Genomic DNA, 18,268 nt, shown 5'->3' with positions numbered 1-18,268 from the left:
TATCGGCCTAAAATTAAAGCCGATAAGTCAGACTGCTCGACTATAAAGTTGCTCGAAATTATGAAGTATCTAGATGGTGCGATGTTAGTTGTATATCCCTCTTTCCTCACACAAAAAATGTTTGACAGCTACTATACAATAGGTGCGTCCTCGTTACGGAGTCACGTTGTTTGGTTTTACTAAACAGGTAACAAATTTTTTAATTTTTCGAGTTCAATAATGAATTGCTATCGCAATTCCCTAAATAATTAAGATATACTTAGACTTTAGATGTCATTGAAATATTTGACGACGTTTGAAATTACTAAATATATTTGAATATATTAAATAATGAAATAATAACTGAGTTAAGATAGAGGTAACAGTACATATTTTTTATCGTATCTACTAATACCTAATTTTTTAGCTTGTTTATATTTTTATAAGAATATTAATATATGTTAAATGTTAAAATCTATATTATAGTAATAATCATCTTTACATGCGTATATTGACAAACTTATACAAATTTTAATATTTTAATACAATTAAAAACGTTACATTTTTGTACACATTTTTACACAGTATTTAATGATATCATTTAAAAAAATTCTTACAATCGTATAAATCATAAGAAATTCTTTTAATCATAAATTAAAATGTTTATTTTATTAAAAGTTAATCACTTTGATGCAGAGAAATATGGCTACATTAGTTTCACCGAATGAATTTTCCTTGAAATGGAATAACTTTTCCAATAATTTAACTTGTGGCTTCCTTTCTCATTTGAGTGAGAATGATTTGGTTGACGTAACAATTGCAGTTGAAGGACGGTTGTTAGCTGCTCACAAGCTAGTTCTCTCTGTGTGTAGTCCTTACTTTAAAAACATATTCAAGGTATGACTTTATAATGATTAATAATATCCCCTGTAAATAAAATTGTACTTAAATGAAAGAGTAATCACTCAGAGTTGTTTCATAGGAGAATCCCTGTCAGCATCCAGTAATAATATTAAAAGATGTAAAACACGCAGAGGTAATGTCTCTACTGAAGTTCATGTACCAAGGCGAAGTAAATATAAAACAGGAGGACCTGTCTACCTTCTTAAAGATAGCACAAATGCTGCAGATAAAAGGTTTAGAGGGTGGCGAAGCACAAATCATACCATTATTAAATGATTACATTAATGTATCAGATCCACAAGAGTCAAAGAATATAACTGATGTTCCATGTGAGCAACAGAGCAAAAACAAAACTTCCAATGGAACTTCTGTGCTCTCTCACAAGATAACCAAGAAAAATGTTAAAACAAAAAAGAATCGTGTAGTCGAGGATGATTATTCAATGATGAAGTTAACAAATGAATCAAATGTTAATAACAAGGACGATATTTGTCTCTTATCGGATAATAATGTAGTAAAAGATGTGAATGCTTCCAATAGTGAAATGAATCTCAGATATAATGAGATCAATGAGGCTATTAATGATAGTGATGAAATAATTGAGTTGCCTGATGAACAAGGAAATTGTAATAATGCCTTGCAAGGAAATTCATTTTTACAAACAGGTATTTTATTATATTATTCATTAGATCTTAATTTATTGGTTGCAAGATTTGTATCGATTCAATTTGATTATTATGTATGAAATAAATCTCGATTAAAAGAAAATTGATGCAAATTTACAGCTGTGGAACCAGTAATCTATAGACTGTCTGTCAGAGGTAAACCACAATTGGTCCATGAAGGATATGTGTATAACATGACTTCTCGTTCCAAAGTATACAACAGCTCGCATTATCGTTGTGTGGAACAACATCGCGGATGTCGTGGCAAATGTTCGGTGATCGCCGAAAGATTCATGCCAACGGGGGTGCACGAGCACAATCATCCACCGAGTTATCAATCTGAATATGATTACAAGAAGAAGAAAAGCCTAGACATCAATAATGTTTAAGAATTATTCCATGATGCATTTGAAGATGTTTTGTATTTAGGTTCGGATATGTTTATGAGTTTTCCGTGATTTAGATTGCAATGATTTTGAAAGTAAACTCTAAAAGAAAATTCTTTTCGTGTATCTATAGATATCCAGCAATTGGAACAACCAATACGCTTAGAAAAAGCTAAAGCATGCGCAGTTTTCTGGTGTCATATAATTGTATCCAATACAACATCTTCCATCATATAACAATAGAACATTTGTAATAAAACCTGTGATGAGAGATAAAAATTTATATTCTATTATCTTCAATTTGAATTTTAATTAATATCTTTACTAATTACATAATCAAGTAAAACAGAATAGATTTTTTCATTTAAAATTTTTTCTTGAAATATTTATCCTATCACCCAACTACAAAGTGACGTTGTTGTTCCAATTGTAAAAAATCAATTAGTAGCCAAATGTAGAATTTAAATTGCATTCCGTAAAATGCCTAGATTCTATAATTTGAATCAATGCCGAACGTTACTGTTCAGTGAAATCGATCATTAAATTCACATTTGAATTGAATTTTCCTTCCCAGAAATTTTCTTTCAGAACAATTTGTCAGATCATTTAGAATAGCTACTGTAATATTAATCGATTCTAATTATTAAATAATGTTTATTTATACAAACGAATTGTGAATTTCACTGGACAGTTGAAGACTATGCATACGTAAAAGCCAAAACAAAAGCTGTGAATTAAATGGACATGTTTAACTTTAGAGATGTTAAAGTACAAGCGTTGGCCTAATTTTAAAGACGATTAAAATTCATTGCACATTACTTATACAGAAACATTCCGCGGCCAATATATAGAAAATAGAGCCCAATGATTATTATAAATAAGTATATTACTGTTTACATAAAACCAATCGCTAAACTTTTCATTCCCAAACAAAGATGTAATTGTAAGATAACCGTACGTTAGATCTTAAATATAACTGTGATGCGTTCATCAACTTCCACAATTTAATAAATAATAAATTATTTATATCGTTAAATAATATGATAATATCAATTAAATTCAATCTGTTTAGAATCCATTTGAACTAGGAGAACTGAACTTTCAAATATATAACAAGTATTGTATTGCATTTTTATTATTCGATTTTATCCATCACTTGAACACATGTTTTGACATCATTCATTTTATGTTTCCACTAAGGCATCTGTTCAACTTTATTATTTAAATTTTCTGCATAGTGAAACATAAAAAATTGAGCATTACTGTATTATACTAGTATTATAAAAAAAATTTACATTAGCATAATTAACAAAGATAGATGAAAAAGAAATGTGTCAAGGAACTTCTTATTCAGGAACTTTTATTCCTTTATAAGCTGATAAAAACAATAATTATAGTAATGTAATGTACCTTATTTTAAATATACTTACAATTAACTATTAATAATTTTGCGTTGCCTTCGATTTATATAAGAATAAATTTATAAACATTAAATAAGAAAAATATTCCCGCTTCTTCTACAGGATTGCAGGCTGCCGACAATCAGTTGTTTGAAATAGTAAAGGTAAAAATGAAATCTGTTCTCCAATTTGCGATGTCTCCTAATTCTAAAATTACTTCCCTGTTTTGCGTACATTTTCATAAAACCTTTAAAGTTCTTTTTTAATTAATATTTATCTATGTAGATGTCAAATCCATCCCACCATCTTGATGTCTTGAATATATACAAAAAAACTTAATCTTCCTCTTACCATTGTTTCTTAAATTTACTACCCCTGATTAAATCAATTATCATTCAATAGAATTTTCCTATTGCACAGCAATGAATTCTCATTGATATCTTTTCGCCATTTTCCTTTCTAACTTTCGCATCTTCTTTTCACTCATCTCAGATTGTTCTTGTGGCTGGGCGAAAAACCATGGAGCCAAAATCTGCTTCCAAAGCATCCAACTTCCTCTCAATGGTACCTGTATATTTTCAAAATACACAGTGACAAATGCTTTGTATACCAACCCTTCCTATAAAAGTTGAGTAAAGAGAATAATGATACAAATAAGAGTTGTCAAAATGCCTACCAGAAACCACAATAACCAGAAGTAGTTTGAAATAAGGGCCAGGATTTGCACTCCTGATGTCAATATAATTAAATCTTTGACATGTCTGTAAATAGAATGATACTTTGATCAATAGACAACAAAAAAAGTAACAGCAATGGAAAGATTTTCTATGTTGCAGCAAACTCACTCTGCTATACCACCTTCCATATTAAGGTCAACACCAGGATCCAGCAGCTGACCAGATTCCGAATATGTGGCACGAGCCATGTACAACATAAATTGGTAACTTCCTATATATACAATTGCAGAAAATGCTGTTAGACTCTGTAACCATAATTCAATGTGTACTATTACAAGATTTCTTGGTTACAGCGATTGTTATCCATAAGACACAAAACTCACTATCGTTAGTGTGGTGAATTCAAACAGCATTATCGTTACGGCGAAGTGAATTCCCATTGAGCCTAAGGCCATATACATGTAAAAGCTCAGCGTAGAAACATTCTCCTCCTTTATCTGCTTTGCTCCCTTAGTTAATACTTTACCTTTTTTCATCTGCACAGAATATAAAATCAGATATTCAAATATAAAATATATAGTTTACCAATTTATAGGAGAATAATAGTATGTGCACGAGAGAGTTATTTTTAAATAAATTCACAATAATCTAGTAAATAGTCTGAACATCAGAAGTGTTCCTTATGGAAACGTAAATTAATTAAGAATAAACATACATTGCGAGGTAAAGGTAGGATAGATGAACTCATTAGACTCACCGTCATCTTGCTCGTTTTCTATCAAGAGTTACTTTAGTTCAACGTGTAAATGAGACATTAGGAATGACTGATGATAAACGGCTAACCTGACGGCCCTGAAGCCTGCTAACCTACCTCCTATCCTACTCCTGTGCAGTGTGTCGCAGTGTGTCGTATACACCGTATACACGTGAGTAATTATCGCACTTTCGATCCTTTAGATCGATCATCGATTTGTAACAATAGCGATAGCGCGCGAAAAATTTTTAAGGCTTAAATTTACCTTTAACTCTTTTAAGTTCTCTCAAATTTTCTTTTATTACCATCTTTTTTAATTATTTTTTGTTATCATTTTTTTTCATAGAATGCTTTTAACTACAGAATCATCTCGTACTTCTATCTATAGATTGTTTCTTTTGCTATCTTTCTTTGTTAATACAAAACGTATATATACGTGCATACATACATATATACGTGAATATGTAGGTACAGTAAATACGTTAAAAGTTATGAAGTATACAATTATAAATATGAAGAGAAGAGATCTGCAAATGCAAATGTTCTTTAACATTTTTACGATTAAGATTAATATAAAAATAATTATTAAGCTGCAGATAATGATTAATACAAAATAAAATTCATGAATCTCTCGAGACCTTTGAAAGTGATTTTATTTAACATTTTTATGTAATTATAAAATGATGACTCGCACCACAATGCGGAAATTAGACGATAAAGCTGACGCTTTAGTCATCCAATCTCAAGCATATATAAGGATAACCGGAAAAGGAACTCAGATAAAACCACAATATCGTTGGATTTCTCACACGAATACGAGGACCAAATATCGTTAAATGAATCCCCGTCGTGATTTTTTTCTGGACCTAAAATAATAAACTTAAATTATTTGTATACGTCGCGAAAAAAATTAGCACATTCATGGAGTTTCAGTTTGGACGTTCGGAGGGTTTTCCCTCGCAATATGCTGCGCATCACACTCCAGTAACAGTAGATGTGACTGAGACCATTCTAATTATCGTTTTCGTGATTATCTCGATTACTTATATTAGCATCATACCAGGCTATCGGAAGAGACAAGTAAGTAAAAACTCTAATATTAGACACTTCTATAATAACACTACATTCCAATAAGGAACCTAGCTCTTATGAATCACTTAGATTACTTAGAATATATATTTCAGATGCTTCAATAATTTACCTTCCATGTTATGCATTATTGCTAAGAGTTATAAAATAATAGAAATAATTTCCTAAAAAATTCTTTAATATACGTATCCAAATTTTTCCTAACAAAGCAATACTAATAAAGTAATTTTCTATCACACAGAGTATCTATATAGCTATAAAGATCGGCTTCAGCATTGCTATTGGGTGTTTGTTAATAGGTAAATGTTTTAAAATAAAAACATTTTCTGTATTTAATCTATATTTTCAAATATATTAAAATCATCTCTATGTTAAATGTTATTTGCAGTAGAAAACTTTGGTCAAGAATGGGAATATGGCAGCACGAAGAGCAAGACACCTTATCGAGCCGGCATAGGGCAAGAGATCGATGCTCAAATGGCAGTCAAGATAGGATTAAGATCAGTTAACATCACACTGAAAGGTAATAAAAAAGTTTAACTCGTTTCGAGATTAAATTGAAATGGAACACTGAAACTTAAAATATATGGACACTACAAAAAAATACAAAAATACAAAAAAAATTTCTTATTTTAATATATTTTTGAAATTAAATTTTGGGAAAAGTTATTTTATAATCTTATCTTAGAATTTTCTTTTCCGTTTTTTAACTTCTTTTTCAACGATAAATACAATCTATGATTCCGTAGAATGTTTTTTTTTTTCTTCAATTCGCCGATTTAGTGTGATGCAGGTCTTATGATAATTTGGAATGGTTTTAATTAAAAAAATTATTTTCCAGCCAAACCGGAAGAAAATACGCTGCTAGCAAAAGAAACGATTGATTACAATGAGAGATTTCCCTGGACATGGGACCAAGGCATAATCGGTTTTGGACCTTATGGTAAATGTTGTTGATGTAATATTTAATAATTTATTACGCTTTATTTTAGAGCGTTTAAATAATATTAAATAATATGTCAATAAATTTTCCACAGCTGGACTGCTGCAGAGGACTTTCCGTGAAGGCCAACGAAAAGGCTTGCCCATTCCCATCTTATGGATTGCTGAGTATTTCGTCATCGATGGAGAAGGTATTCGATTTGGGAGATTTTATCGAACCGCCGGATGGTATTGTCATATCTTGTTGTGGTCAGTATAAAATGCACAGGATGAAAATATATAAATGCACAAGATAAAAATAGAATTTCATATTCTTTGTACAAAGATTATTACATTTATTTTTGGAAAATCAAGATCAAATTCTCAACTATACGAGTAATCTTGCCATGCAAATAAAAATAAGTATAAATTTTCTTATAATATTCTACTGTAAAAATCCTGAAACATTTGCAGGACCGCTTTTGCCTGCTGGATACTGACTAATATATTCCTAGAGTCAGTGAGTCGGTACGCCGCTTATTTAACCGGCTTGATCGGTGGCTTACAATTGTTAACTTGTTTCGTATGGGTCATCGTGCACAATCCAATTCCGCTTGTAATTCCCTTCGAGGATAATGTCATTAAGATGACATTAGGCCGGCATTTCTGGATGACTTTCGGATGCGGTGATTACTAATTATTACTTAACTAAATTCGCGATCTTATTTAACATTTTTAATTTGACGAAAATCAAACATGCACAAACTTTCAAAGACTTTTTTTTTAATTTATCCATTACAATCTTCATATTCTCGAATTTTAGATTGCTCTTATTAAAGAGTTTTTAATTAATTTTAAACACATATTAACTTCAAATTATTAATCTTAATAGAAATACGTACACATTTGCTATTTTTTAGCAAGACTCATTGATTTAATACATTGTGATAATATTATTTCTATATTTAATATCCGTTATCTTCCGCGTATTTATTTTTAGGTCTGCTTTGTATTTTTTTGTCGATTATAATGATATTTATGGATCTGCGTCATCCTAATATGTTGTCCACGTTTTTACAAATAGATCCTCTCGGCCAGTACGACGAATGTGTAATGCGTAAGCAATTATACTTTTACAGGTTTTATGTACATAATTAAAAACTCTTACAAAATGTCTCAGAAGTGTTTCATTTCTAGGACGTTCGTTAAGAAAATGAAAATAACATTTGTTTTAATCGACAGGAAACTGTCAAGTAGACATGTTGCGTAAAAAAATTCGTAAAAACGATTCGATGGAAATGACTTCTCCCCCGTCTTTGCAAAATAAAAACATGAGAATGGTGAGAAATACTATTAAAAATGTTTCGATATTTAAAGAATCTTATATTATAAAAATTAATATATTAATAAGGGAATATAACGATTGTAGATGGTATTAAAAAGACGATCAACCATAAAAAACGCGCAAAAATCACTCTTCCGCGCACCAATTCCTATGAAAATGGAAATCTATGACGATGTGACCATTTACGAAAACCAGGATATCGCAGGGTATACTTGTTTATCCGTATTTTTTATTGCCTATTGATTATTTATACAATTCTAAGCAAAAAGAATGTGAAATATTTTTAATATATTGTAATAAATCAAACCAACTAGTATTTAAATTAATAAGCACACTGAACTTCTGGATAATTGATTACAATAGTTATTGAAGCATAATTATTAGTAAATTACTTAAAATTGTTATTACCTTTATCTCATAAATTGTTTAGCTTAATATAATCCACGGTTAAACATGCTCTTGATCAAGGCTTCTCGAATAAACGACAGATCACAAAGTATTGTTCGCATTGCCTAGGTCGTCTAAGGCCGCGCCTGAAATGGAAATATGCAACGAAAAGAAGGAAAAGAAAGAAGAAAATATCAAGCCACCACCAATTCCGAAAAAGAAGAAAATGAAGATCCGTTCTTAAACGCCAGCTGATAGTCTACGACAAATTTGAAAATTCAAATTTTAACATGGATTATTCTGGAAAAAAAATCAATGTAAATATCGTGTATCCATGTATTTCTTACTGTATCAATACATAGCGATAGACAGGTAGCTTGAATTTTTTGACAAGCTTGAAAAATTATGTCAGTTGTGAATAAAGTCTTCGTTTAGCTTTCCGATTCCGTCGTTTTCTCCTTGCTGTCATTGTTTTCAGATGTCGATCTACCTTTGTCGTCCGATTGTTTGGTTTCTGATTTATCGCTGGACCGCTTCTCCTTGCTGGATTTCTTCTCGCTTCTACTGCTCTCCTTCTCGGGTCTCTCTCGATCGCTATCGCTTCTCTTACCGTTGTCCGATTTGTCCTTACTACGTCTTTCCCGATCTTTATCCTTAGATTTATCCGAGGAATATTTGGACTTGGACGATCTAGACTTGGATTTGGAACGCGAACGCCTAGATCTGGATGTAGAACCTTTGCTTCGTGAACGTGAACGACTACGACGACGTGGTGATCTCTTCTTCCGTTCCTTTGATCTAGATGGTGATCGACGTGACCTTCAGTATAAAAAATATATGTATATATAAATGTAATATTTTATATACGAAATCTTTACTCACATCTGGAAAAATTTTTTTACGATATATTTCACATTTTTCTAGTATTATTGTGCCAAATATAAGCAGAATTTGCAATATATGAGTCAATTGACTCTGAAGGCTGAAAAAAAATGCTAAAAGACCATTCAGTTATACCTCGATCTTCTCGATCTGCTACGCGAGCGATGGCGACCGCGCGAACTGCTGCGTCGTCTTGATGGTGAGCCACGCCTGCGATCTTTGGATCTGGAACGTTTGGAACGCGAGCGTGATCGGCGCCGGTGACGCGAGCGCGAGCGTCGATGGCGTGATCGCGAGCGTTTACGCGATCTCGAACGCCGACTGCGTCCGCGGGATCGCGAACGAGACTTACGGCTGCGCGAGCCACTTCTGCTTCGCTTATCCTTAGAAAGCATGCCAATCATCGGATCGATTGCCGCGGAGATGAGATTGTGTGCCTCCTTCACCCGCGACATTGCCTCTTCGATCTCTTTCTGTGCAGCCTCGTTGCTCTTTGCTTCTGGTTTAGCGATTGCCTGCGTGGAGTGGTACAATTTGATCGGTCGTTCAGCCAGCTGCCTTCCGTTCAGTAACAACGCTGCAATCACAGCGGCCTGTTCTGACAGCTCTACCAGTGCATAATGCTCGGAGTCCGAGTCCCTGCTGCACATACGCAGGTACTTGATCTCCACATTGTTGTTGCCAAAGAAGTCCAGTAGCTGCTCAGGGCTCACCAATGCATCCAAATTTGCCACTACGAGTGTGCGACGGATCTCTTCGATACGTCTGCTATCCAGATGACCTGGTAGATGTGGATAGGATGGCAGGCCATTTTCCTCTAACTTGGGATCCATCGTGCTGATGACATGATTTGGAGGGATACCTTCAACGGAATTCACTACGTTTGGTGGCAGCTTTGGTTCTGATGGATAGAGACCTGAAAAAATGTCAAAAAAGATTATATTTATCCCAAAATTAGATCAAACATTTTATGGAAAGTAAGAACCTTTTTTTTATAAAACCATATATATTCACTTACATTTTATTCAAACTACAAACGACAGATTGAAAATTAATGTTAATATTATTAACATATCAAAAATGTAGCAAGCGATTTGTAAGCTACACTCTTACCTGGAACAACTGTACCATTGTTGGTCAGCTCCAAAGCACGCTGCTCATCCGGAATGTCTCCATTCTGGTACGGGATCACTATCAGCGCACGGTCGATGAAGACAGTATTGGTCATGTGCTGAGCTACAGCAACGCAACCCTGATCATGAAACTTGATATAGCATATGCGCGACTGTACGGGTACGGCAACATCCCTGATCGTTGGATATAACCTAATGTCCTCGATTTTGCCAAGATATCCAAAAAGCGTCTGCATTTGGTCTTTAGTCGCCTGAGGCGCGATATTCGTAACCTGGACAACCTTCGTCGAGCCGACCGCCATTCTATCGGCTGAAATCTATCACGATTTCGCACACAGACGAGGTTGTACAGGTTATATTAGCAGTCCCGACTTCACTGCGACAGGCTGAACCTCATTATCTTTTCATCACTCGGCTCTTATCACTGCCCTGCAATAAGATCATTTCTCAAAATTTGTTTCTCTCACCGATAAAAACACAGGAAAATGCTGAAAACATCTACTATGCGTACCCTCGATCTGCGTTGATCTGCGTTCAAACAACAAAATCGAAATCAATCACACATCCCTGAAAGTGCACTTGGGTGCAAGGTGCAACTGGTGCAAGGTGCAACTCCAATAATTTCAGTATCCTGTTGTTTGATTGGCTGACTCGAATTGCTATTGAATTTCTATCGAAATATCGCCACTCGTTTAAACTATTAATTATCAAACTTTGAATTTAAAAAATCTTTGATATATATCAATAGCATTAATTTTTTTCAAAAAAGTTTAGACAATAAAGAATTTATTAATTATTCTTAGAACACATTAAAGAAATCTAGTTTCGATCAAATTAAAACTTAAAAAACAAAATAAAATCTTATAAATTCTTGGATAAATCTTTTGATTTATTCTTAATATAAATATCATGCAATTTACAATGTTTAATATTGAATATATATCGAAATATATCGACACGACAAAATCATTTTTTCTTTTCTTTGGTACAAAGAACTTTCAATCCCTTCCAATAATTTTTTCATCATCCATTTCGCAGCGAGGAGTTACTCGCACTGATATATACTTAACTATATGCTCGAGACTGCGCTTCTGATAAATCGACGTTAATCAATCTTTCATAACTAAAGCGAAACGCTTACGGAGGGTAATAAAGGAAGTATTTTCCGGAAATAAACTTTGATTACGCTATCAATTTATTCTCGATGCTTCAAGTAGCAAACTATATAGCGATGCAACATGTAATATTCCGTCCCACGACCCTTAATTTGATAAACGGTGAGCTTTCCGAGTTTCAAAAGAACGCAAGTCCCTGCGTCATTACGTAAACTCCTTTAACCGAATGCACATCCGTCATTCATTTTACCAGCAATTTTCAGCAATATTACGCGTAGTCGTTCGGCAAGCACTGTTATTTTTACATATCCATGAGCATTCTAACAAGGAACTTGCGGAAGCGAACAACGATCGAGGCATCGTTGCTTCGCTATCGCATGTATACTCGTCGCGTACGCAGGATGCTCTACCTTGGGTGCGTCTTGCAAGATAGAACACGTTCAGCAACTTGGTCATATATCACAGGTTTTTTGGTGATTCTCATGTGCTTCAGTCAATGTGTTTTCTTGATAAACTTCTGTCGAGATCATACCGACAATCTAGTGCTAATCTTAAAATGTTTCGGCATGACTTGCAGTTTCATCGCACCCGTCTTAATGGTATTTCATGTCCATTGTAAAAAATATGCATATAAAAAACCCAACTAACAAGTTTTATCGTGCGTTATTCTATTCAGTCAAATGTAAGCAATTTCTAAATTGCTATTTTGTTATTTTCTTTTCTTTGATAAACTCATCTTAGCAAGATTAGAACAATTCGCAAAAACATTTGTTCAAGAATTTTGGCAGAAGTAAATTACGAAAAAAATCTTCAACATTATTTACTTTTATACACAGTAATAACCAGTATTCGTACGGGAAAACAAGCATGTTTGCTATCTTCTTTCAGTCGGCTTGCTTCTTGGTAAAACGTAAGAAACTGATGGAACTTCACGAAACGCTAAACGAACTTTTCGAACGGGAACTAGCTCGAGATCAGGAAACCAAGACGACCGTGCTCGCCGCCGTTTGCGCGTTTGACAGACCGTCTTATGTATTATGCTTCACCTTAGGATCAACGGCACTGCTGGTTCTCTACCCATCGCTGATCTCTATAGTTCACCAGATCATTCGTCGCGAAGAACCCAAGAGATACAGACTTCCGCTCCCAAATAAGTTCCCGTGGCCTGTGCCGGTCGACGGTGGTGTCTCTTTTTACCTGCATCTCCTGTATCAGATATTCACTCTTTGGTGGGTGGTCATCACCGTCGGCAGCGTCGACAGCCTCTTTGGCTATTATGCATTTCAGATCTCCTCGATACTACGAGCTATGTCTGCTAGACTAGCAAATCCACGTATTCGAGAGGTATTCACGGAGAGCTTGGCTACATGTATACAAACGCATCACCGATTACTGCAATGTGGCCACATACTGAGCGATATCTGGGGTCTAATAATCATACGGATGGTGGTCATGAACGCTTTACTTATATGCGCATTAATTTTCGAAGCGAGCCCGGTACGTCCTAGAACGTGATTGAAAATATTCTAATAAGATATATATTAACAGTATGTTGGCATTTTGCCAGTAATGTCGAGTTGCTAGCAGATTCTATTATATTTCTATTGGTAAAATTTGACTTTGATTTTGTTAATATAATGTCAAAGTTTTTATTTTAATGTTATTCTGATAAAATTATAATAGTTCACCCACTTGACAATCAGCAAGATCTTCTTGTTCATCTCTTACATGGCATTGAAATTGCTACAAACGTTCATCTACGCTTGGTATGGCAGTCTCATTACAAGTGCGGTAAGTTTCGATAAAACGAACGTTTTAAAACAAATTATCGTAATCCAAAATTAACTATTTTACGTACGTGTATGTCTAGAGTGAACACTTTCGTGATGGAATATATTTTAGTGAATGGCCCGAATCCAGCCTTGATCGTAATATCAGGACAAATGTTATTTTGACGATGATGCAAAAACCGATAATTATAAAAGCATTAAAATTGTCTTCCGTGAATGTCAACATGTTCACTACCGTAAGTGTCAAAATAACAATTTGTCATATGGATCATCAGCTTGTCATCTCGTGCGAATTTTTCGATTTTTATTGTGCGATCAATTTTAGCGAAATTTTACTTTCCTGCGAGGATACAAGTCTCAATATAAATTTGAAAATTAGAAAAAAATACATACTTTTAAAATTTTAAGCTAATTGTAAGAAATTTTTAAAAACTAATTTGAAAATAATTAAAATGACTTTAAATAAAATATTTATTGTATTTAATCAGTATTTTATACTGATAATAACTAATTCGTCGTCTTCATTATTAGATTGTAAACACCGCTATGTCCTATTTCTTTCTCTTGCAATCTTTGGACGAGGATAGATAAATATGGATGTCACGTACCATTTTTGTAAATTTCAAAAAGCATGTAGTACTATGTGAAAAAAATATGTAATTAAGAAGTTAGACAATATTTAAATTCGCTTGAAATAAAATTTCAATAAAATTAAAAAAAAAATAAAAGTAACTTCTTCATATTACTATTTTGTTTTATTTTTAAAAAATACAGAAAAATAGATACCTTCATACACAATCTCAAAACGCCGTTTTACTTAAAATCTGCAAGCAAACAAAATAATAAAATAATTATATTAATTAAAATTGAATCTTTTTATTGAAACTTTAAACTAATGTAAATAATAATCAGTTAGCAAATACGATACAAATCATAGCATTCATAAATCTTGGTGAATAATTATCATCATTTTTATATATTGGTAATTTGTTACATGATTTTAGAAAAATATAATAAAAATTACCTGCGGCTTTGTCGACTGATTACAATTTCCAGGGATTTAGCAAACCTGATAAATAAACAAAAAATTCTGTTATTGAGAATTATTATTATTATTAAGGTATTTCGGTGAGATTTACGAAATCAGAAGCAACAAATTGAAATATCATAGCATTCAAAGATCTTGGTGATTATAGGAACATCACTTGGAAAAAAATTTGAAACATAAAATAATATAGAAAAAAATGAATAGATACCTTCATACATAATTTCAAAACGCCGTTTTATTTAAAATCTGCAAGCAAACAAAATAATAAAATAATTATATTAATTAAAATTGAATCTTTTTATTGGAACTTCAAACTGATGTAAATAATAATCAGTTAGCAAATACGATGCAAATCATAGCATTCATAAATCTTGGTGAATAATTATCATCATTTTTATATATTGGTAATTTGTTACATGATTTTAGAAAAATATAATAAATAAAAATTACCTGCGGCTTTGTCGACTGATTACGATTTCCAAGGATTTAGCAAACCTAATAAATAAACAAAAAATTCTGTTATTGAGAATTATTATTATTAAGGTATTTCGGTGAGATTTACGAAATCAGAAGCAACAAATTGAAATATCATAGCATTCAAAGATCTTGGTGATTATAGGACCATCATTTGGAAAAAAATTTGAAACATAAAATAATATAGAAAAAAATGAATAGATACCTTCATACATAATTTCAAAACGCCGTTTTATTTAAAATCTGCAAGCAAACAAAATAATAAAATAATTATATTAATTAAAATTGAATCTTTTTATTGATTCAAACTAATGTAAATAGTAATCAGTTAGCAAATACAATACAAATCATAGCACTCATAAATCTTGGTGGATAATTATCATCATTTTTATATATTGGTAATTTGTTACATAATTTTAGAAAAATATAATAAATAAAAATTACCTGCAGCTTTGTTGACTGAATTTATGATTTCCCAGGATTTAGCAAACCTAATAAACAAAAAATTCTATATCGGTTATTGAAAATTATTATTATTAAGATATTTTTAATGAGATTTTAATGAGATTTTATAAAATCAGAAGTAGCAAATTGAAATATCATGGCATTCAAAGATCTTGGTAATTATAAGAACATCACTTTGTTTAGAAGATAATTCGAAACATAATGTACTATAGAAAAAAAAAACCTTCATACACAATCCCAAAACGCTGTTTTACTAAAGAGCTACAAGCAAACGAAATAATGAAATTATATTAATCAAAAATAATACTTTATTTAAAATTCAAACTAATGTAACTTCAAATAATCAGTAAATACTAAAATCATAACACTCATAAATCTTGGTGGATAATTATCATCATTTTTATATACTAATGTACTATAATTTATCATTTAGAAAAAAATTATAATAAATAAATATTACCTGCGGCTTTGTCCACCGATTGTGATTTCCAGAGATTTAACAAACCTGAAAGACGACAAATTCTGTATTCGTTATTGAGGAATATTATAATGCTGCTCATCTTCAAACTTGCAAACTAAATAATAAAATAACTGTATTTGTTAACTGCAATTTTTCTATTTAAATGTCATACTGATAATTAACAAATGTCATGTAAATAATTAGACTTATAAATTTCGATAATCCATTATCACTCTTCACACTCATGTAATAAAATAAATAACTTGTATATAACTTAATAAATAAAATTTACCTAATTAATAATTCCATCGATAATGGCATACATTTTCTGAATTCTCCTTTAAATCTAAAAATAAAAATTATTTAATAGAAAAGTTAAATATTGGAACATTATAAAAGAAGTATTATCTACTTTGTACCAATATAAATGCTTACCTAAAAAAAAATACATAACTTATTTAACTGATATGCATATTTTGTTAATTAAGATATGACATATCTGCAAAGTAAAAATGCGCTAAATTTCTTCTATATCAACAAGTACAAATAATGTATCAAAAAATAAACTTAAAAAGCTAGAGCACATTTACTTTACAGAATACATCGCTCATAACAAATATTTGAATTTATAATGTATATTTAATAAAGTGTACAAATTAATCGGTCTTTTTAGTGGTTCGTGTCTTCTTAGCAGGAAGAGGTTTCTGCGATCGCAGTACAGCGCTGGCTCGTCTCAGTGCAGCCTACAAAACACATTGTGTTGTAACATTAAGACTGTACTAATGTCAAGCATTATATTATATAATCAAATTAAAATCAAAATTACATTATCATGTAGAAATAGAAACAAAAACATTTCGATTAAATTTCTCATTTTTTTAAAACAATATTAATCTTTTAACTACCAAAGGTAAAATATACCTTTACAAATCAATAATTATATGATTTATGAATGCATATATATGTACCAAAATGTAAAAAAAAATTTATAATGAATTTATATCAATTCATAGACTTTTTACTTTTTTGATTATTAGAAATCAAATTATATATATTATACATAATAACATTAGATAGAAAATGTAATATTAATTCTTGAATTAATAAAATTCAAGTTTACAACTAATAACATAATTAGAACACAATGAGAGTAATGAATTAATAAGTGACAAGTCATGAGTTTGCACCCACATATCTCATATAGACAGAATTTTTAATTCATAATATTTAACAAGTCACAAAAAACTTTTCAAATCATGACATAGACTGACATAGTTCCATTATTATCAAGACTCTGATCAAGTAAAGCTTATTCTTACTTGCTTGTGAAATCTATTTATATTTCAAATCATATATTAGTTACTATTTGATCTTATAATATGATTGACTTCTAAAGTTTTTATTTGAAATGCATACAACAATGAGAAAGAATTAATGAACTATTTTAATTATATTACTTGCATACCTTGGTAAGATCTACACGATATTTATTTTTTCTAAGCAGAATTTTCAACTTGTGAAGAGAACGACGAGCTCCTGCCTTCATTGTACTCTTCACAGTAGCTTTGGCAGGCTTATTGACTGCCTTAGCTTTCTTGTAGACAACTGTGAATCCCTTTTTGTCAGGAGTATCAACTATGCCGACGCTCTTACGGTGAACCAAACCAGAGTAGCGGTAACTACTCAGATTCGTCAAGTTATTAGCTTCCTAAACATTTATGTACAAGAAATATTGTTTAAGCCTTTTTTTTTTAAAGTTAATAATATTAATAATGACTTATAAATCAGTAAATTACAAACCGTAGAAAACGGCTTGTTGATATTGCGCTTTTTGAGAAGGAAGGCATTATTGTCGCGGATTATCATCCAATTCAAGTGTGACGACATCTTGGATTTCCTGGGACAATCACGTTTATCTCATTTTTTATTAAAATTACACCTGTCTTATAGAATTTTATCACATTTTTTATTATAATTATATATTCTAAACGAGATAAATTTATTTAATTATATTAACTATTTAATTAGTCAAGTTTGTTGATAGGTTATATACACGCATACGCGCATCGTAAAGATTTTTTGCAATTACCGTAGTACGGAGATGTTCGTGGACTCAAAATATATCATAATCGAAATGTACATATTCCAATGCAATAAATTATTTTTAAGAATCTGATAATAAAAGCAAAATTATACGTACCACGTGCACCTACCAGAAAAGACGACAAGAAAGGATTTTACAAGATGGCGAGGAGAACATTTCCGATGAGTATAGTACAACATAGAAGAGATACAGTATACCGAACTCAGCGACACGATCCGAAGATAATATAAGATTAACCGCAAATTTTAAAATGTCAAACTTCTTTTTTTATTTGCAATTGTAAAATCATAT

The 18,268-nt window shown here is 31.7% G+C and overlaps 6 protein-coding genes and 1 long non-coding RNA gene across 16 annotated transcripts; 3 read left to right on the top strand and 4 right to left on the bottom strand.

Moving 5' to 3' along the window:
- The first annotated feature begins 48 nt into the window (after nt 1–48).
- On the top strand, nt 49–3,057 carry LOC105827773 (protein abrupt-like). 2 transcript variants are annotated; one of them, XM_012665886.3, is made up of 4 exons: nt 49–187; nt 676–876; nt 962–1,547; nt 1,668–3,057. In XM_012665886.3, exons 2-4 carry the CDS (start codon nt 682–684, stop codon nt 1,934–1,936), a joined length of 1,050 nt encoding a protein of 349 aa, XP_012521340.1. In that variant the 5' UTR covers nt 49–187; nt 676–681; the 3' UTR covers nt 1,937–3,057. The 2 variants fall into 2 exon arrangements, with proteins under 2 accessions (XP_012521340.1, XP_012521341.1); XM_012665887.2 differs by lacking the exon at nt 49–187 and adding an exon at nt 200–358.
- A 219-nt stretch (nt 3,058–3,276) lies between these two features.
- Nucleotides 3,277–4,965, bottom strand: LOC105827775 (transmembrane protein 208). 4 transcript variants are annotated; one of them, XM_012665893.3, is made up of 6 exons: nt 4,768–4,906; nt 4,537–4,546; nt 4,394–4,455; nt 4,179–4,315; nt 4,010–4,094; nt 3,277–3,901 (listed from the first exon to the last, which is right to left on the bottom strand). In XM_012665893.3, exons 1-6 carry the CDS (start codon nt 4,771–4,773, stop codon nt 3,764–3,766), a joined length of 438 nt encoding a protein of 145 aa, XP_012521347.1. In that variant the 5' UTR covers nt 4,774–4,906; the 3' UTR covers nt 3,277–3,763. The 4 variants fall into 4 exon arrangements, with proteins under 4 accessions (XP_012521347.1, XP_036148652.1, XP_036148653.1 ...); XM_036292759.1 differs by having other exon boundaries at nt 4,394–4,546; nt 4,726–4,906; XM_036292760.1 differs by having other exon boundaries at nt 3,764–3,901; nt 4,394–4,546; nt 4,882–4,965.
- LOC105827772 (dual oxidase maturation factor 1) lies at nt 4,834–8,949 on the top strand. Of its 4 annotated transcripts, XM_036292681.1 has the most exons (11): nt 4,834–4,936; nt 5,476–5,844; nt 6,095–6,152; nt 6,242–6,376; nt 6,695–6,796; nt 6,891–7,044; nt 7,249–7,460; nt 7,775–7,891; nt 8,017–8,114; nt 8,204–8,325; nt 8,636–8,776. In XM_036292681.1, the coding sequence occupies exons 2-11, from the start codon at nt 5,686–5,688 to the stop codon at nt 8,748–8,750; spliced, it is 1,272 nt and encodes a 423-aa protein (XP_036148574.1). In that variant the 5' UTR covers nt 4,834–4,936; nt 5,476–5,685; the 3' UTR covers nt 8,751–8,776. The 4 variants fall into 4 exon arrangements, with proteins under 4 accessions (XP_036148574.1, XP_036148580.1, XP_012521339.1 ...); XM_036292687.1 differs by lacking the exon at nt 4,834–4,936 and having other exon boundaries at nt 5,075–5,844; nt 7,859–7,891; XM_012665884.3 differs by lacking the exon at nt 4,834–4,936 and having other exon boundaries at nt 5,084–5,844; nt 8,636–8,949.
- LOC105827771 (probable splicing factor, arginine/serine-rich 7) lies at nt 8,829–11,155 on the bottom strand. The gene is made up of 4 exons (XM_012665883.3): nt 11,033–11,155; nt 10,502–10,950; nt 9,524–10,304; nt 8,829–9,325 (listed from the first exon to the last, which is right to left on the bottom strand). Exons 2-4 carry the CDS (start codon nt 10,821–10,823, stop codon nt 8,938–8,940), a joined length of 1,491 nt encoding a protein of 496 aa, XP_012521337.1. The 5' UTR covers nt 10,824–10,950; nt 11,033–11,155; the 3' UTR covers nt 8,829–8,937.
- A 178-nt stretch (nt 11,156–11,333) lies between these two features.
- On the top strand, nt 11,334–14,092 carry LOC105827782 (odorant receptor 43a). 2 transcript variants are annotated; one of them, XM_012665903.3, is made up of 5 exons: nt 11,334–12,235; nt 12,525–13,133; nt 13,320–13,427; nt 13,507–13,662; nt 13,958–14,086. In XM_012665903.3, exons 1-5 carry the CDS (start codon nt 11,948–11,950, stop codon nt 14,015–14,017), a joined length of 1,221 nt encoding a protein of 406 aa, XP_012521357.1. In that variant the 5' UTR covers nt 11,334–11,947; the 3' UTR covers nt 14,018–14,086. The 2 variants fall into 2 exon arrangements, with proteins under 2 accessions (XP_012521357.1, XP_012521356.1); XM_012665902.3 differs by having other exon boundaries at nt 13,507–14,092.
- Nucleotides 14,093–14,162: 70 nt separating this feature from the next.
- Nucleotides 14,163–15,647, bottom strand: LOC118647589. The gene is made up of 4 exons (XR_004964791.1): nt 15,637–15,647; nt 14,925–14,969; nt 14,451–14,495; nt 14,163–14,250 (listed from the first exon to the last, which is right to left on the bottom strand). It is a non-coding gene; the product is annotated as an uncharacterized LOC118647589 (long non-coding RNA).
- A 792-nt stretch (nt 15,648–16,439) lies between these two features.
- LOC105827783 (60S ribosomal protein L28) lies at nt 16,440–18,171 on the bottom strand. Of its 2 annotated transcripts, none has more exons than XM_012665904.3 (4): nt 18,074–18,171; nt 17,674–17,770; nt 17,339–17,581; nt 16,440–16,616 (listed from the first exon to the last, which is right to left on the bottom strand). In XM_012665904.3, the coding sequence occupies exons 1-4, from the start codon at nt 18,154–18,156 to the stop codon at nt 16,530–16,532; spliced, it is 510 nt and encodes a 169-aa protein (XP_012521358.2). In that variant the 5' UTR covers nt 18,157–18,171; the 3' UTR covers nt 16,440–16,529. The 2 variants fall into 2 exon arrangements, with proteins under 2 accessions (XP_012521358.2, XP_028048098.1); XM_028192297.2 differs by having other exon boundaries at nt 18,087–18,148.
- Between the last annotated feature and the right edge of the window lie 97 nt (nt 18,172–18,268).

Source organism: Monomorium pharaonis, chromosome 1, assembly GCF_013373865.1.
Source record: "Monomorium pharaonis isolate MP-MQ-018 chromosome 1, ASM1337386v2, whole genome shotgun sequence".
In the NCBI taxonomy this organism is placed as follows: domain Eukaryota; kingdom Metazoa; phylum Arthropoda; class Insecta; order Hymenoptera; family Formicidae; genus Monomorium; species Monomorium pharaonis.
The sequence above is the reverse complement of the archived record's forward strand: the minus strand, read 5'-3'. Positions and strand labels throughout refer to the sequence as shown.

Coding starts and splice junctions, on each gene's coding strand:
- LOC105827773 (XM_012665886.3), top strand. CDS start 682: ATGGCTACATTAGTTTCACCGAATGAATTTTCCTTGAAATGGAATAAC. Junction 877..961: donor ACTTTAAAAACATATTCAAG/GTATGACTTTAT, acceptor GTTGTTTCATAG/GAGAATCCCTGTCAGCATCC. Junction 1,548..1,667: donor AAATTCATTTTTACAAACAG/GTATTTTATTAT, acceptor GCAAATTTACAG/CTGTGGAACCAGTAATCTAT.
- LOC105827775 (XM_036292759.1), bottom strand. CDS start 4,773: ATGACGGTGAGTCTAATGAGTTCATCTATCCTACCTTTACCTCGCAAT. Junction 4,547..4,725: donor TCCTACCTTTACCTCGCAAT/GTATGTTTATTC, acceptor TATTCTGTGCAG/ATGAAAAAAGGTAAAGTATT. Junction 4,316..4,393: donor AATTCACCACACTAACGATA/GTGAGTTTTGTG, acceptor TTATGGTTACAG/AGTCTAACAGCATTTTCTGC.
- LOC105827772 (XM_012665884.3), top strand. CDS start 5,686: ATGGAGTTTCAGTTTGGACGTTCGGAGGGTTTTCCCTCGCAATATGCT. Junction 6,797..6,890: donor AATCGGTTTTGGACCTTATG/GTAAATGTTGTT, acceptor AATTTTCCACAG/CTGGACTGCTGCAGAGGACT. Junction 7,045..7,248: donor TATTGTCATATCTTGTTGTG/GTCAGTATAAAA, acceptor AAACATTTGCAG/GACCGCTTTTGCCTGCTGGA.
- LOC105827771 (XM_012665883.3), bottom strand. CDS start 10,823: ATGGCGGTCGGCTCGACGAAGGTTGTCCAGGTTACGAATATCGCGCCT. Junction 10,305..10,501: donor CAATGGTACAGTTGTTCCAG/GTAAGAGTGTAG, acceptor ACATTTTTTCAG/GTCTCTATCCATCAGAACCA. Junction 9,326..9,523: donor AGCAGATCGAGAAGATCGAG/GTATAACTGAAT, acceptor TTTATACTGAAG/GTCACGTCGATCACCATCTA.
- LOC105827782 (XM_012665902.3), top strand. CDS start 11,948: ATGAGCATTCTAACAAGGAACTTGCGGAAGCGAACAACGATCGAGGCA. Junction 13,134..13,319: donor TAATTTTCGAAGCGAGCCCG/GTACGTCCTAGA, acceptor AAATTATAATAG/TTCACCCACTTGACAATCAG. Junction 13,428..13,506: donor GCAGTCTCATTACAAGTGCG/GTAAGTTTCGAT, acceptor GTGTATGTCTAG/AGTGAACACTTTCGTGATGG.
- LOC105827783 (XM_012665904.3), bottom strand. CDS start 18,156: ATGTTGTACTATACTCATCGGAAATGTTCTCCTCGCCATCTTGTAAAA. Junction 17,582..17,673: donor TCAACAAGCCGTTTTCTACG/GTTTGTAATTTA, acceptor ATAAATGTTTAG/GAAGCTAATAACTTGACGAA. Junction 16,617..17,338: donor ATCGTGTAGATCTTACCAAG/GTATGCAAGTAA, acceptor TGTGTTTTGTAG/GCTGCACTGAGACGAGCCAG.